General features: G+C 41.8%; 2 protein-coding genes across 3 annotated transcripts; both read right to left on the minus strand.

Moving 5' to 3' along the window:
* On the minus strand, positions 737-10,053 carry LOC8067290 (WAT1-related protein At2g40900). The gene is made up of 13 exons (XM_021447503.1): positions 9,572-10,053; positions 9,428-9,490; positions 8,897-9,266; positions 6,571-6,729; positions 6,050-6,201; positions 5,801-5,935; positions 2,668-2,889; positions 2,465-2,527; positions 2,204-2,320; positions 1,795-2,068; positions 1,543-1,701; positions 1,317-1,465; positions 737-1,150 (listed from the first exon to the last, which is right to left on the minus strand). The coding sequence occupies exons 1-13, from the start codon at positions 9,748-9,750 to the stop codon at positions 973-975; spliced, it is 2,220 nt and encodes a 739-aa protein (XP_021303178.1). The 5' UTR covers positions 9,751-10,053; the 3' UTR covers positions 737-972.
* Positions 12,495-15,361, minus strand: LOC8067291 (WAT1-related protein At5g64700). 2 transcript variants are annotated; one of them, XM_021446919.1, is made up of 6 exons: positions 15,040-15,361; positions 14,900-14,962; positions 14,434-14,803; positions 13,407-13,565; positions 12,843-12,958; positions 12,495-12,750 (listed from the first exon to the last, which is right to left on the minus strand). In XM_021446919.1, exons 1-6 carry the CDS (start codon positions 15,219-15,221, stop codon positions 12,615-12,617), a joined length of 1,026 nt encoding a protein of 341 aa, XP_021302594.1. In that variant the 5' UTR covers positions 15,222-15,361; the 3' UTR covers positions 12,495-12,614. The 2 variants fall into 2 exon arrangements, with proteins under 2 accessions (XP_021302594.1, XP_002440424.2); XM_002440379.2 differs by having other exon boundaries at positions 12,843-12,994.

The raw sequence follows: 17,523 nt of genomic DNA on the forward strand, positions 1-17,523 counted from the left end.
TATGCTGCACAAGGTACAATCATTAGCTCTCTTACCTGGTTTGCTCAAGAAAGTTTTGTGGTCATATTGATTTTGTAGCAAGCGGCAATATATTTAAAGCTAACACCTAATTCTATAAGGGGCCCTTTTTTAAACATGTATTGATGGACATATAGATCAACTTCACTGTGCCATGGACCACAAACATGATGAACAGGGACCAATAGACAGTTAATTTTGCACTTCATCTTAGGTGCTTGGTTTGTTTTGTTATTGTTCAGGTAACATGTACTTTTATTATTACTTGACTATAGAAAAAAATATAAATTGTCTCTTATGAGTTATCCTTTTAGTTCTACTAGATGATTGTCTAAGATATTATTGTCTAAAAATTTAGGCACCTGAAATATAACAACTCCTTTAGTTTTATTATTATTAGACCAGCCATCAACACACGTGAGTGGAGTGTGAATCGATGAAGCACGACCATTGCCATTTGCCAAACCCGCTCTCATTGCCCCCTCGCCAAGAGCAATCAAATGCTAGTATGTATATCTTAGTAATAAAATATGCTATTCGATCTTTATTAGAGAGAAAGGCGTGTAGCAAACTTTTTATTATAGTGGAAGAAGGAATTAGAGCCAAAACCGGGCAAATCTCTATCAAACAGGACCTAATTAACCTTGTCACCTTGGGTCCCATGGGCCACTACTTTGAGTCCACAAATTAGATTCTGTCTGAATAGCTAGCAAGCAAAGAGGGACGACTTAGCTTTTGTTATTTTAATAGAACTTCAAAATCAAGCTGACAAATTGCTGGTAACTGGCTACTGGATGGTATATACATATTTAATTTATTCAGTGGGTGGATATTACTAGATTACAGAGTGTTGGATCACTCAGGTAGTCAGGTACCTGAACGGTGAAGCGTCTCATCACACTTGTTACGCCGGCTTGTTGTGTTAAGCACGCATGCAGGGCTAACCTAGCTACTTCAGATCATCTCATCTTCAGTGGGAGTACAACTGATTGCGGCATCTGCATCGCCTTGCTCTCTACTACTCTGTTCTTGATGGTCGTCAGATGGCATCGTCGTCGTGTGGGTTTCCTCCTTGTTTTTTCCCCAGAGGACGCAGTAAAGGCCGCCGACCAGCAGAATCCCACCAAGTATACTGCCAATCATTATTGGTTCCGGAAAACAATTAACAAACATGCCAATTCACTGTCATCTAGTAGTCTGGACTACACTAGATAAGCTAGATCGAAGCCCAGCAGCAGTTTGAAGTGAAATGATGTGCAGATATATTGCAGGGAGATCGAGGAAAGAGTAGTGCGTGCCTTCCAAGGTGGGTGGTCTCTCCTAGGAGCGAGGAGCCGAGGACAGTGAGCAGCAAGCTCATGGGGTACCACATGGCGAGGAAGACGGGGCCCTTCATGTCCACGCACCACGTCTGCAGGTAGAAGCAGACGCCCGTCCCCACAATGCCCTGCATATATGCATGCATCATCAGTCACACAGTCAGCACCAAGCACAGCAAAGTAGGAATAGGAGTAGAGCACGCACAGAGTATGCCACTGCAAGCAGAGAGAGGTCGAGCCCAAGCTTCCATCTGGAGGGATCCCTCTCGATGGCCACTGCCACCACACACGACTGGACAGTGCCAAACAGGCACTGGATCAACGTCGCAAGCAGCTTGTTTGGGTACTCCTTCAGCAGCAACCCCTGTTTATATACATACAGCAGCTCAATTAATTATGTTCTAATAAGCCGGCAGTGTGCGTGGTGGTAGCCCTTATTAGTTAGAGCGATGATGACCTGGAGGACCATCCAGAGCGACCATGCTAAGCAGGCAAGCAGCATGAGGAAAGTCCCCATGATCCATATGCCCTTGGAGAGATGCCCAGCTGGAGCCTGCTGCCTGCTGTCGCCATGATGACCAGCAGCCAATAAGACGCCATGGTGGCTGTGGTTGAGAGGGCTGAGTGACGATCCAGCGTACAGGGCGATCACCAACACTCCGGCGAGGCAGAAAGTGATGCCGGCAGCCTTGCCCTTGCCTGAAGGCCTCTTCAGGTTTATCACTTCCATCCTGCGTGTACATATATGCAGTTGTATTTCTAGTACTCTCTAGCCTTCATTCCAAATTATAAAATGTTCTAGCTTTTCTAAATGCATAGTTTTTGCTATCACTTAGATATAGTGTATATCTAAATACATAGCAAACCTCATGAGCAACGCGAGGAAGAAGGTGATGACAGGGATGGAGTTGCACATGGCAGATGCCACGGTCGTAGAAGTGTATTTGAGGCTGACGTTGGCCAGGTTCAAGCTCAGTGTATTCCTACAAAGACTGTGCAATCAATTTTCTTCTTCTTCTTCTTCTTCTTCTTCTTCTTCTTCTTCTTCTTCTTTCAAAAAAAAAAAAAGGCCACGACCTTCATCATGCTTACAGTACTAGAAATAAACAAGATTCTGGCCTACATACCCGGCTAGGGCGTACAAGAACATCTTTGCAAGCAACCGGAAAGACAGCGGTGGTGCACTTCTCCTTCAAAGAAAATGGGATTACAGCAGAAATGAGAATCGATTGGAAAAGAGGATTGAAGAAAACCGGTAGAGGCTGCAGCCTTGTTCCATTATCTGAATAATAACAAAATTGAAAAAAAAATTAACTACTTGAAAATAAACCTTGCAAGAAGGATGGCCAGGGGCAGCAGGAAGAGCGATGCAGCGGCCAGGCGGTAGAAGACGAAGACGAAGGTGCTGAGCCCACGGTCGAAGGCTGCCTTGGAAAGTATGGTCGTGGAGGCCAAGATCACCTGAAACACCATGGCCACAGCATAGGCCTTCTTCTTCGTTGACGTCGCTGTCATCCTTGTATTCTTATTTGCATCCGCGCATGCATCGTGTTATGCATACCAGCCCATATGCATGTTTATATATCCGAGCTATAAGTTAGCTCTAGGCACTATACTATACAAAAGTACATCACACTATGGGGTCCAAATTCTGTATCACTGCTGAAATTGTGTCGGGCAGAGGATAATCGATAGTGATGGGGTAGTCTATCACTATCATTTTTTTTGACCCGGCAGTATACCACTATAAGTTTGGTTTTGGTAATCAATGGAATAATAATTAGTGAACTAGCTAGTGCTTTCAAGCAATGAGTTGTAATAATGCTAGGTCCATATCGAGATGTTGAGCAAGGCAAGGAAAGACCGAAGGCAAAGGTATATGCTAGCTAGGGGTTTTCATTTCACCGTCCAAGACGCAGTAGATTGTGTGATCAAATTTATGATAGATAGTCGTTCTATAAAAAGGGAAACTCTAAAGCAAACATAGTTATATAGTGACACTAGATGATGATTAACTTGCATATGCTTTAGGCCTAGTGACGTGGTGAGAAGCCAGCGAAAATATTTTTAAAAATGCTTTATAAAATGCTAACTCAGTGCTTAAATGTTTGGCCAAATATATGAGAGTTGGCACACTTTGGAGGGGACGAGAAAGTAGTCTGGTGGGGTGTTTTTGCACCCACCAGATCTCTGGTGTGGGTACTGGAATTTAGCTCCAGAGAGGGTGTTTCTCGGCTCAGCTGCCTCACAGCCATCAGACAAGTCCGCTGAGGTCACTAAGACCTCACCGTCCGGGGCCTTTCTAGAGTTTCACTGTACACACCTTAATTTTCGGTGGTCATTAGATATATGGCGCACTGGAGTTTTGGCGGCACAGTCACCTGATAGTGCATGACACTTTTAATTCAGCTCACAGGATCTTTCCGGTGGATGCACCGGAGTGCTCATCAGAGAGTGAGCCCAGAGAGCATATTTTCGAGTGCATCTTCAATTCATTCCTCATGGATGATTGCAGGCGATTAGAGGTGAATTTGTGAACCATTTTAAAGAAAGGCCTTATGTCAACTAACAAACCTCTATTTCTTATTAAATTGGAACTACCTAATTATATGTTTCTTTAATAATTCCAATTGTATGTTTGCATAATTCCAATACTGGAAACAAACATATTTTGAGGGTTTAGTTTTGCCCCTCATCAAGAAAATTAGTGTCCCTTAAAGATATTTCATTTTGTGATAGTAATGATGATAGAGTTGTAGTGAGATGGTGTTGTGGAGCGCATGTTGAGATCCCAATCTAACCAGCCACTATTAATAGTTGTGCTTTAGATGCTTACAGTTCTTTCTTATGTTGTTGTTGCTTGACCCTTTTGGTCGTTGTTGCTCCACTTCATTGTCCAGTCTACATTTTTTTCTTTTTTTAAAAAGTAATTTGTAACTCCCTTACCTATTAACTAACTCGTTCCAAAAAAAACATTTTGTGGAATATTGAGTTTATAGCAACTGGCAATATATTAAAACCAAGATATACTTTTGAACGGGTCTCTTTTTTAAACATGATGAAATGCAGGGACGAACACTAGACACTTAATTTTATTTACTAAACCAGCCATCAACATACGTGAGTGGAGTGTGAATCAGTAAGCACGACCAATGCCATTTGCCAGACTGCTCTTCTTTTGCCCTCTCTAGGTATCTTAGGCCTTGTTTAGTTCGCGAAATTTTTTGGGTTTAGCCACTGTAGCACGTTCGTTGGTATTTGATAATTATTATCCAACCATGGACTAACTAGATTCAAAAGATTCGTCTCGCAAATTACAGATAAACTATGCAATTAGTTATTTTTATCTATATTTAATGTTTCATGCATGCGTCCAAAGATTTGATGTGACAGAGAATCTGAATTTTTTGGGACTAAACAAAGGGTTAGTAAAAGAAGGTATCTTTTTTCATAGAGCAATTTGTAGCAAACTGTCTCTTGGAACTGATCAATCATTTGCCAGCTGCTGCAACAGCACCACACCAAGCTAGCAATCAGCAGGTTTTTCACTTGTTCATTGTTCCACCTTCTAAATATGCAACATTTCCAATTTTGCATAGTTCTTTGTTGTGCCTTTGTAGCAAGTAGCTACCTTCTTGTTTTACTTGGCTTTGTAGCAATTAGCATTTAGCAAGCAGGTTGAAAAGGTCCAGCCCTCTCAGATACCTCCAGCAAGCAGCTATCTTCTTGGCGTCAAGATTCATCAGCTCGGCCACTGCTTCTAACAATGCTAGAAAATAGCAGAAGCAACACACAAGAGAAATTTAGTTTGCAATGTAAAAATCTTCTTTTGTGTACACCTGAGTCCTCCATCTGATGCCTCTTGAAAGACTCAGATGATAAAGAGTGAACATGCACACGAGACAAAGAAATGCATGAAGAAAGTATCTTTGCAAGATAGTAGTATAAGTTGCACCAACGGATGTCCGATGCATGCTTGCACAGAGTGATACAGAACGCAATCTAAACTAGCACCTAGATGTCTACTGAATCTACATATATGGAAACATTTTAACAAATATTGCCTCTATCCTGTAATAAAGTGCATTTTAGATATTTTAAGATAAACTAAGAGAGAACACAAAAGATGCATGTACTCAGAGGCTATCATCAATATGATTAATGGCAATTGGTTGATAAACAGAAAGTATTTAATATAAAATTGGTTTGTTCTCTAGAGTATATTTAAAGGATAAATTTTGAATGCTCGAATGCACTATATTACAGGACGGAGTAATACTTTTTTAAGGTAATCGATAGCAACTCATGCGAGTTGTCATGTTGAGCCGGTTTGCTTTCTTGAATTTGGATGCATATAGATTTCCATGAGCCAACTTTTTCTTCTTCATCAAAAATTACTATGAGAATTCAAATAGCGACTCATAGGAGTATATAAGCAAGCAAGAGGTAGCCTCAATAATCACGCTTGTTCGACCGTGGACGATGCTTCCGCTTCATCCTTCTGCTGTTCCTTTCCCTCCTCAGATTCCATGGCTTCCTTGCTTTTACCCCACAGTACGCTGTAAAGCCCGGCAACCAGCAGCGCGCCACCCACAATGCTGCCATAGAAGAGAAAAGAACAATGTGAATATTTTGAATGAAAATTCATTGAAACACCGATATATTTGCTTGTGTTGTGTGTGTGTGGGGGGGGGGGGGGGGGGCGCAATAACCTGCCAAGATGAACAATCTCTCCTATAAAGAAGGAGGAGCAGAATATGGTGAAGACGAAGCAGAGCGGGTTAGACATTGCTAGAAAGACAGGGCCTTTCATCTCCATACACCATGCCTGAAGATAGTAGGACACTCCTGTTACCACAAACCCCTGGCGCCATCGGTTTGATCCATCCATCCATGTAGCATATATGGAAAGCAATTCATGAGCAATGTCTACTGTAATGCAAGCAGTGATGGAGCTTCAAAAATATTTCAGAGGGGGGCAATCTTCCTTAACTGAGAATGAATTACACGAGAAAGAATTGCAGATTCTGTTTTTTTAAGCTCTAGTTTAGCGTAATTTCCAGTTCTTCATAGAGGACAACAATATATTGAGGTGAAGCCATGGCCAATGATGGTTCTAACTAAGCTCCACAATTGATTATAAGCACAGACTTCAATTTGATCATAGTAAATGCAAATAATAAATAGTAAGAAAAAGAATGAACGCAGAAAATTTAAAATAATTATATATTACCGTGTAAATGATGGCTAGCAAGCTAATATTGAATCCGAGCTTCCACTTAGAGAAGTCCCTCTCAGCCACCACTGCAACGACAAATGACTGCACAGTGCTAAACACGCACTGTGTCACCGTAACAAGCATCTTATTGGGGTATTCTTTTAGCAATGCAGACTGCATAGATACAAAGATAACCATATATTATATCACGAAGGAGACTAAATAACCCCTTGATGTTTGGCTGGTTGTCTACATAAATGTCCAACACACATAACTATGTTTTTTTTTCTTTTTTTGGCTGGTTGATGCACAGACTGACAGACTGTTATAAGTGATTGTCAAGGCAAGATGGTCGAGCTTAGGATGAGTTGGTTCTAGCATGATTCGAACTAACCAAGGTCTAGAGTTTGTGTGTGTAGTGTAACATGCCTCTTGGTTTGTGAGTGTGTTGGTGTCGAGTACATCAAAATGGTCGACGTCGGTAGATAAGGTCAAGTAAAGGGTCCAGGTTAATGAAACATGTGTGGACCAAACACAAAGGCTTAGACCAAGGGACCAAGAGGCAGAAAATGAGACCAAGGATGAATAGTAGATGGCACAACGACGAGTAGGAGGCCTGTAAATGATATATGATGAGGACGACCTTGAGCAAAGTCTTGGCCAGGGTTGGACCAAGTCAAGGTGAGGCATCACGAGCACTTGGTGTGCCGTCGGGCCATGTGTGATGACCAGTTATGTCATGTTTAATTAACCATAAACTATAGGTGCCTCATTGTTTCTCAAGGCCTATGGACATGTGTACATGATGGACTAGACACCAACACCAAATTTCCCATGACTTATTCTCAAAATCACTATTTTCTTCATCTCAAGTCCACATCTTGGTGATTGCATTGATACGGGAAATTTCTATTGATTATTTTGCTCAACCTAGATGTGATGACTTATCAGGAACATATCTAGTCCTAGCCTTTATTTGTTCGATTTTCCATGAGCACCTTGAAATCCTTTTTTTTCAGTTTTATTGTCAAAACTCTATCTTAGGAGAGGAAATTTGAAATTAGGTAGAAGCTCTAATCTTTTGGGCAAGATCCCTTTGGAATATCTTCTCTATGAGATAGGTCAGCTATATGCAAGATTTTATAAATTTTGGATGAGTTCATTTCCTTTCATTTTGTTATTTAATTTCTACAAAAGTTCACATGTTGCCAAAACCTGCCTAGCCAGGTTCATATAGGCTACGCTGGGTTTGAAAATAAGCTTAGCATGTTTTTCCAAAGATTTTTTTTCCTATTGCGCAGTTTCTTACTTATTCGGTTTTTGCATCTTCCCCGCTTCATTTCTAAGGATAGTAAGTATATATTATTACTACGCAATCTTGATGAGAGTAGAAGAGAGCGTTGTGTTTGTGTTTGCATTGGCCATGGCTTATATATATCACTCGTTTGCTCGACCTTTCAAATTATTTGCCTTGTTCTTTATTCTTTATTTATTAACTAAAATTTGGGATTGCAAACGTGTACGAAATAATAATGCACCACGTGAAGGGGATGCTAGGCATCGGGCCCACGTGTCCGTGAAAGAAGGGGAGGGAGCGCTGGTGGCCTGCTGCGGCCGCTTGGGCCGTTGCTGTGGAATGGGCCATCGGCCGGAGAGAGAGAGTGAGAGAGAGGGAGCTGGCTGGGCCACTGGAAAAGAAGAAAGGGGAGGGTTTAGCTGGGCCTTGGGGCCAGAACAGAGATAGAAGGGAGAGATTTTGTTTGTTTTTTTTTCTTTTAGTTCAAAACCTACTTCAAATCCATTTTTAAAATCTGTTTGAATTATTTTCGAACTTTGGTAAAAATCACTCATCTCAAAAATAAAATGCACCGACATGATTTACATACAATTGTTGCTGAGCCTTATGATAAATTTTATTTTCACGAGAAATATTATTTTTCCTATGTTTTCATGAGCACAAAAATTCATATTAAATTATTTTAACTCTATTTTGAAAGGAGCAAATTTCAGGGTGTTACACTTAGCCTGTTTTTCCAAAGAATTTTTTTCCTTTTGCGCAGTTTCTTACTTATTCGGTTTTCGCATCTTCCCCTCTTCATTTCTAAGGATAGTAAGTATGTTATTACTACGCCATCTTGATGAGAGCTAGAAGAGAGCGTTGTTGTGTTTGTGTTTGCATTGGTCATGGCCTATATATCACTCGTTTGCTCGACCGTTCAAATTATTTGCCTTGTTCTTTATTCTTTTATTAACAAAAAATTTGGGATTGCAAATGTGTACGGAATAATAATGCAGCACGTGAAGGGGATGGTAGGATGATAGATAGGATTGGAGAGGTTACCTGCAGCACGATCCAGAGGGCCCATGTGACGGTGGAAAGCACTATGAGGAACGTTCCTTTGATCCACGTCATCCTGCTGCTTGGATGAACACTGTTGTCATCGTTTGATGATGAGGCGAAGGCGAGTTGGCGATGCACGGGGCTCAGCGCTGGCCCGACGTAGAAGGCGAGGACGAAGACTCCGGCGAGGCAGAGCGCTACGCCGGCGAGCTTGGCCACGCCGGAGCGGCTCCTGAGCTTCACGGCCTCCATCCTCAGCAGCAGCGCCAAGCAGAAGGTGAAGACTGGCATGGCGTTGCTGGCTGCCGATGCAACGGTGGCCGATGTCAGCTTCATGTTCGCATTGTACAGGTTCAGGCTAAATGTGTTCCTGCAAGTTATTTAATTATCCACGCATGACCAGTCATTCATATATATGTGTGTCTGTTCATAGATAAGATGTGTGTTTGTGCACATGCATGCATATCCAAAGATGTATACATATATGCATGATCTGAATCTGAAGATCGATGCTTGAATATATATATGTACCCGATCAAGGCATAGAAGAAGAGCTTGAGAAGAACACCCAGGGACATGGATCGCACATTCTTCCTGCGTGCAAGTGCAAATGATATGTCTAATAATCCGTCGAAAACAATTTGCTAATTCGATCTTCATTCTAGTGCTTATTACCTTTGGAGGATAATGGCGACAGGCAGCAGAAGGAGCGACGCGGCAGCCGTTCTGTAGAACATGAAGACGAAGGTATTTATGCCATGGTCGAAGGCTGCCTTGGAGACGATGTTCATGCCAGTGTAGATAAGTTGTACGACGATGGCGATCAGGTAGGGCTTCATCGCCTCCATCTCCATGGATTTTATTGGATTCTGAATGGATCGGACCTAGCTAGCTGCTTGTAGTTGTAGCTGGATCTTGTGTAAGATATATATAGAAGAAGTCAAGAACAGTACGTATGCTGTGCTAGCTGCAGATATAATTAGACACCAGAGCAAATAGCTAGCAGATCTACATACCAACTGATTGCAATATCTCCCTCTCTCCCCCTCTCTCTATATATGTAGAAATCAGATATTTTTGCTCCGGGAGTGATGGGCAGGAAAACCGGCCAGAAATGACTATAGAAAAGATTTCAGTCCCTTTATCAGATTGGGTTATAGCATCCACATTGGTTGGCTATTGTTGAAAAATAAAGTTATGGTATCTTATACTCCTATAAAGTTAAACACCCCACTATCTATTTCTCTCAATATGCAAGTTGTCCAACTAAGCAACCCACTATCACATATAATTAAAATCCACTAGCCTATGCAATTGTAGTGTCCACGTCAGGAAGTCACTATATTTCTCTTAACATACAAGCTATCGAACTAAGCAATATACTATCACACACAACTAAAATACACTAGCCATACAATTATAATGTCCACCATGTCAGCAAGACACATAAATATTTTATTTATCCACGTCATCATGCCACATAATCCACCGTATTCCTGCAACAACGCGTGGGGTATTCTCCTAATACTCCCATATAAGAGAAGGAGAGAGAGTAGCAGGCCTAAATACCAACTACTTTCTTCTTCCATTAATTCAGTAAGGTCTTGTTTAAATGTTGTTGGATTCACCTCAATCCACACGTGTTAGGGAAATTCAATTCAAGTTCTACTCCAATCTACTCTAACACATGTGAGTTAATGTGAATCCGACTATATTAAAAAAGTCTAAGGAGAAGGTAAATCAGGCAGCACCCTCCTTTTACATTCTGATTGATTGATTCTCAGCTTTAACGATGATTCCAGCGATGGAACTTGACCTCTACACTATACTGATTTTTACATCTTTAGAAGCGAGAGTGTTCTAATGAACATTCCTTCTCATATTCAGTCAAAAAAAAAAAACCATTCCTTCTCATAAAAGCATGCGTGCAAAGACAAAATTTGTAATATGCATGCATGCTAATTTTCGTACATATATATATATATATATATATATATATATATATATATATATATATATATATATATATATATATATATATATATATATATATATATATACGGCTCTAAATAGTTTGATTACGTGGAATAAACATGCTGACTGCCAAAGTAGTTGTACCTTTTGGTTTTCTATGGTACGGGTGCGCATTTTAATTAGGATTATTAGGACACACATGCCAACAGAAAATTAGGGAAGTTATTTTTACTCCCACACACAAGTACTCTCTGACTCTACACAACACAAATACTAGTATGATGGGTGCGTCGTTCAATCTCGATGGCTATAACGCGCTGTATATGGCGTGTGCCCACTAGTAAACAGTTAAGTAATCTGATTGTGTTGGCGAGATCACGTGTTCCCCTTGACTACACCAAATCTTATCAAACAATTTTTTTTTAAGCATGGCATGGTCTTTTGTTCCACAAAATCTTTTCAACGTGGTGTGGACTTAGCTTTCGCCACAAATGAAGAATTGTTAATGATATATAATAAAAATGATTGACATGGACATCGCTATCCAATCAGATCTATTGCAATATGCATGAGTTCCATCTCTAATTGCCAATTTTTTATATGTTTTTCTTCATTCATTAGTTTGCTTGTTGTGGGCCTGGTACATGATATGGCCTCACAAAATATTAAGGAAAATAAGAATAGAACACTGTGTGGGGTGACCAGTTAGATTTTAATGGTTTGTCCACCCTAGCTCATCCAACCCTTGCAACAAGCTAGGCTACCTTGTCATACTGAATTGGGTATGTGTAACTATCAATAGCATCTCTCCTCAAGAGAGAAATTAAGCTACATTTGACATGACATGTGCCAGCCCTAGCGATGACGACAACACAAACACTTCAATCTAGTATTATTATTTTTTTTAGAATTCAATCTAGTATTATATTCAATTGCGGCGACCCCAGATCTGGACTGTGGCGTCGCCCTTTGCACCGGCACGACGGCAGCTAGCACACCAGGCACGTGATCGATCTCGCCAACGCTTCCCCCAACGAGCTTGTCAACAATATATATTCATTTTAATAAGCTCTTTTTTTTTTTTGGGTTTCTTCTTTTAGAAGCGCACTTCAACAATTTGGAGTTTTTTTTTTTCTAATAATAGAGGTTACACAATAAGAAGCGACTGTGGTTCATCTTGCCATTCAAGGCATTGTGGGCCTGTGGCCACTGGCCAGACAAGCCTGGGCCCCATGATTAATGGGCTTGACTGCTTGGCCGGCCCAGAGAAAGTCGGCTGGGTATTTTGGCCCATGCTTCTTCGTTCCAAAGTAAAGCCCACTAGTTATATGTGATTTGTTTGGGAGTAGCAAAGCTAGTGAGCTGATGTTTAGCAGAATTTGCCTTCTCCCAATTGAAACCCAATAATCATCATAGAATGAATTACACATCATTTGCTCTAGGTCTATAAACTTTCTGTTCCTTCTGTATAAAGTTTTGTACACCTAGGTTGCGTGATTTTCTTTTAGGTGTACAATTTTTATGTTCATCATGTGTAAAGTCTCTTGTTCCACGTTAACGAATTGTGTTCCTTTCAAATAGTTTTTGAATGATTAATCAAGTCTAGAACGTGTTTGGGACGATGTAGCTGGAATGATAAGCACAATAATTAGTTAATGAATCTAGTGCGCGGCGGTAGTTTGCATGCATTTGGAAAAAAAAAATAGCAAGGGAACGTTGAAGGGTGGCATGTTGTAGATAATCATCACGCTTGTTCAAGCATGGACGATGCTTTGGCTGCGTCCTTCTGCTCTTCCGTTCCCTCAGACTCCATGGTTTCCTTACTTTTACCCCACAACACGCTGTAAAGCCCTGCGACCAACAGAGCTCCGCCCAAGATGCTGACATACAAGGAAAAAATAATGAGAATATATAACCAAATGAGTATTCATTGAAACACCAATTAATACACACACACACACATGATAATTACCTGCCAAGATGAACAATCTCTCCAAGAAAGAAGGAGGAGCAGAATATGGTGAAGATGAAGCAGAGCGGGTTAGACATTGCTAGAAAGACAGGGCCTTTCATCTCCATACACCATGCCTGAAGATAGTAGGACACTCCTGTTACCACAAACCCCTGTCATCACCCCACAATCAGTTTGATGTGATATGATCCATGCCTACGTCCATGCAGCGTGAAAATGAAGCAATTAATTATCAGCGATAATGTCTACTGTAACGTAAGCAGTGGTGGAGGTTGGCAATTTTCAGCAGGGGCCATAGCCTTCCTTAATTGATCCTAGTAACTAAATGCTCCCTCCATTTCAAATTATTATATGTCAGTGTAGGTTTTTAAAGTCCGTAGCTTTTTCTACGTAGCTATATATATATATATATATATATATATATATATATATATATATATATTATGTTTAGATACATTATTTTTATTATGTATCTCGAAAAGGTAGAACAACTTATAATTTAAAAAAGATATAGAAGTAAGAAACAAAATCAAAACACACGAAAATAAAATAGTTATGTATTACCGTGTAAATGATGGCTAGCAAGCTAATGTCAAATCGGAGCTTCCACTTGGAGAAGTCTCTCTCAGCCACCACTGCCACGACGAATGACTGCATGGTGCTGAAGACGCATTGTGTCACCGTCACAAGCATCTTATTGGGGTACTCTTTCAGCAACGCTGACTGCACATATACAAATATAACCATATGTGATTTATATATCTCTCTCTGAAGGTAACAAATAATAATTTGCTCTCTCCATTGTCCCGGCCATCATGTGGAAAGGGATGAAAGAAGCAGATGGAGACCACTGCCTTGTGAAATGGATTAGGATAAGAGCAACTCCAGCAGTAGCCCCAAAATCACAGGCCCCTACTTTTGATTTGAGTACTCCCCTATTTTTTGGGCTCAATTTTTTTGCTTCAACTCCAACAGTAGCATCCAAATTTGGGCCTCCAAACCTATTCCAGAGATAATGACAGAAGGGACCCACTCGTCATTGTCTTTTTCTTCTTCCTCTTTCTTCTTCGTTTGGACATGGACACAATTGGAGCACGGAGCCGGTTACCGTAGGTGTCATGCACATGCAAGGGAAGAGAGAGAGGGAGCGCGCGCTGGGACTAGCACACGCGATGGAGGATGGGGGTTGTCCTGTTGGGCCAATGAGAATGGGGTCTTAGGGAGAAATATGGGTGCCCAACCAAATATGGGGTCTGGAGTAGGGGCTCTGCTGGAGTAGTATTTTGCCTGGCACCCATATTTAGCTATTGGGGCTTGAATAGGAGCCCTGCTGGAGTTGCTCGCTGAACAAATTAGTGCCAACTGCCAACAAGGTGGAAGTTGTGGTTTTTGCCTAAGTAGAGGTGTCAATGCACATGCTAATATGAAAGCAAAGATTGCATTCTTCATTAGCTGAAAATGATGTTCAAATATAATCATACCCCAAATCTCACTCTAGCAATATATATGTCACTAGTACGTATATACTACTCTACAAAATAAAATAAAAAAATAGTAGAGAGAGGAGGAATCAGAGATACGTTTGTTGTACCTGCAGGACGATCCAGAGGGCCCATGTGACGTTGGCGAGGACCATGAAGAACGTTCCTTTCACCCACGTCATCCTGCTGCTCGGATGATGATTGTTGTTCGAAGCTTGCGCAACAGCGAAGGCGCGGTGGCGATTCACGGGGCTCAGCGCCGGCCCGGCGTAGAAGGCGAGGACGAAGACTCCGGCGAGGCAGAGCGCGACGCCGGCGAGCTTGGCCACGCCGGAGCGGCTCCGCAGCTTCACCGCCTCCATCCTTAGCAGCAGCGCGAGGCAGAAGGTGATGACCGGCATGGAGTTGCTGGATGCCGACGCCACTGTCGCCGATGTCCACTTCATGCTCACGTTGTACAAGTTCAAGCTGAATGTGTTCCTGCAGGTTATTAACCATTGGCATCCATCATCACAAAAGATGTATAAGCTGGATCTGAACTTCTGAAGATGCATGTATTTATATATATATATATACCCGATCAAGGCATAGAAGAAGAGCTTGAGAAGCAGCACCAAGGACATGGACCGCACATTCTTCCTGGGTTCACATAGTATATGTCTAATAATCTGTCGAAAACAATTTGCTAACCCTTCATTCTACTGCTTAGTGCTTACCTTTGGAGGATAATGGCGACAGGCAGCAGGAGGAGCGAGGCGGCGGCCATTCGGTAGAAGATGAAGACGAAGGTGTTGATGCCATGGTCGAAGGCTGCCTTGGAGACGACGAACATGCCGGCGTAGATAAGCTGTATGATGATGGCGATCAGGTAAGGCTTCTTCGCCTCCATCCCCAGCATGGCTTGGATTATCTATCTTCTCAGTGGATCAGACGTACGTACTTGTAGCTATATATATATAGTTGTGTCTTACTGTCTTGTTAGGACAGTATTATGCCGTGCTAGCTGCAAATATTGTTAGACACCAAACCAGAGCAGCATCAAGCTAGTTCTTGTCAGGTGTATATATATACGATACGATACGATAGAGTAGCACACCAATGTAAAATACCAACTGATCGCTTCATCTTCCATTAATTCGGTAAAGCAGAGAAAAGCTAAACATGACAGCGCCTTCCTTCTTTTACATTATTGATTCGTTTATTCATCTTTAACGATTGCATTGCCGCGATGGAACTTGACCTATACTGATCTTTTTGTTCGTCTTTATAAGCAAGAGTGTTCTACTGAAACTTTCCTTCTTACAAAAGCATGCATGCATGTGTAAAGACAAAATTAATTTGCAATATGTGCTCTAATTTTCAAGTAATAAGTTCACAACTTCACATACGGCTAAATAGTTTGATTTTGTGTGTTACATAAACATACTGGCTGTCGAGAACTACTTTTGGGTTTTCTACATGGTACGGTACCGATTTTAATTGGGATTAGGACTGAATTTGCCAACAGAAAAATATAGAAGTTACACAAGTACTCTCTGACTCTACGCAACACACGCGAGTAGTATAGTATGACATTGCTGTCTATACGTCGTTCGATCTCCATGGCGTGTGACAAATATCTCCAAGGCTCCAATCATATATATGAAAGTACTGCATCTATTTCGCTGAATGCAATAATGTGTGAGCGCTCCATCGGTTGCAACAGCTCCGTCAAGTAATTTGACTCTATTTGCTTGACCAGATTTTGGGCCTAGTCTAGTGATCAGTCCTAACTCCTAATTAACACTTGAAGGATTCATACACGGTGCAATGCCCAGACTTAGTACGTCACTCTGGCTTCTTCTGCTGCCGCTATACAAACATGCGATGGCGGCTAGCCAGTAAATAAGTAATTTTGATTGTGATGGTGAGGTCATGTGTTCCTCTTCCTCTGGCTGCAAATAGCTAGTGCACCCAAGAGGGAAAAAGGTATTTTAGTTATATACAAGAAGCTGCCTTCAGTATATACCAGCGCTTTTCTTTCTATTTTTCCTTGGACTGCAAAGTTAGAAAACAACCTCAAGTTAGTTACGAGAGGAATTGACGTTTACATTGACCACACTCCACAAAGAGCTAGAACACTAGTTAGAGGTGGGCCGCAATCAGCATAACTGACTTAGGTCGTTTGTCACGCTAGTAGCTGCATGTTTCCATTTGGTTTTTACCGTGAAAGATTGGGACAATATTCGCACGTTATTGGCGTGTCCTCATCACACATCTTGGGTTAGCGATCCGTTTGCCAAGTAAAAGGGGAAAGCATGGTGGGCCCCATAAAATCTAGAAAAAAAAAGATCATTGAATTAAATGTTCGCTCCCAAACGAATGCAATAAAGTGGGTGGTTTCAGCCTCTAACCCGTTCCCTTTAAAAGTGATTAAAGGCTCGGGGGGCTACCACCCTAGGTGCACTCGTATGCTCAAATGGAGGTGTCAGTGTCTGGACTCCATTGTGAGAAGAAAGTTTGTATTATTCCGCACCAAGTGCTTGTAGTAGAGGTTTGTCCTCCGAATGAGGCTCTTCCTCTCCTTTTATAATCCAAGGGGAGTGAAGGAATACATGTGTTCGTGTCGTAAAGTCATGGTGTCGTATAGGAGGCAAGGTGGTCCATCTCTGATACTGTAATTGATCGTGCTTGCGGCGTGGCCGCTCCTGTTGCTCGTCGAGCCATGCCTGATTGTAGACTTGACGTCTAGCCATGTTCTATGTCAAGGATATCTCCCGAGATCTCTTTCCTTAACCTGTATTCAGGAGTGCTGATGAGCTTCGTGGCTGCAGTACTCAGGATTTGATATCACCCATTCCTTCTGACCCGGTCGTACGCATAGTAACAGGAGTTAGGTGTTGCAGTGACAGGAGTAGGCAGAACAACAAACACCATACCTTGCTTGTGCAGCATGGGTGCAAGGACGTGCCTCGCGTCCCATCTGTTGTACGACAACTGTGTGCTAGAAGCCTGAGTACTGTACTGGGAAAGGGAATCTAAGCCTGGGCTTGGGCGAGGCGGAAGGATCAATCCGAGGCTTAGGCTCGGGCGAGTTGGGGAATCTGTCCGAGGCTTGGGCTCGAGCGAGTTGGAGAATTTATTTGAGACCTAGCCTCGGGTGGGACATGGAACGGCTCCTGTCACTCGAGGCCTGCCTTGGGTTGAAATAGAGTGGTCCT

This window comes from Sorghum bicolor, chromosome 9 (genome assembly GCF_000003195.3).
Source record: "Sorghum bicolor cultivar BTx623 chromosome 9, Sorghum_bicolor_NCBIv3, whole genome shotgun sequence".
NCBI lineage: Eukaryota > Viridiplantae > Streptophyta > Magnoliopsida > Poales > Poaceae > Sorghum > Sorghum bicolor.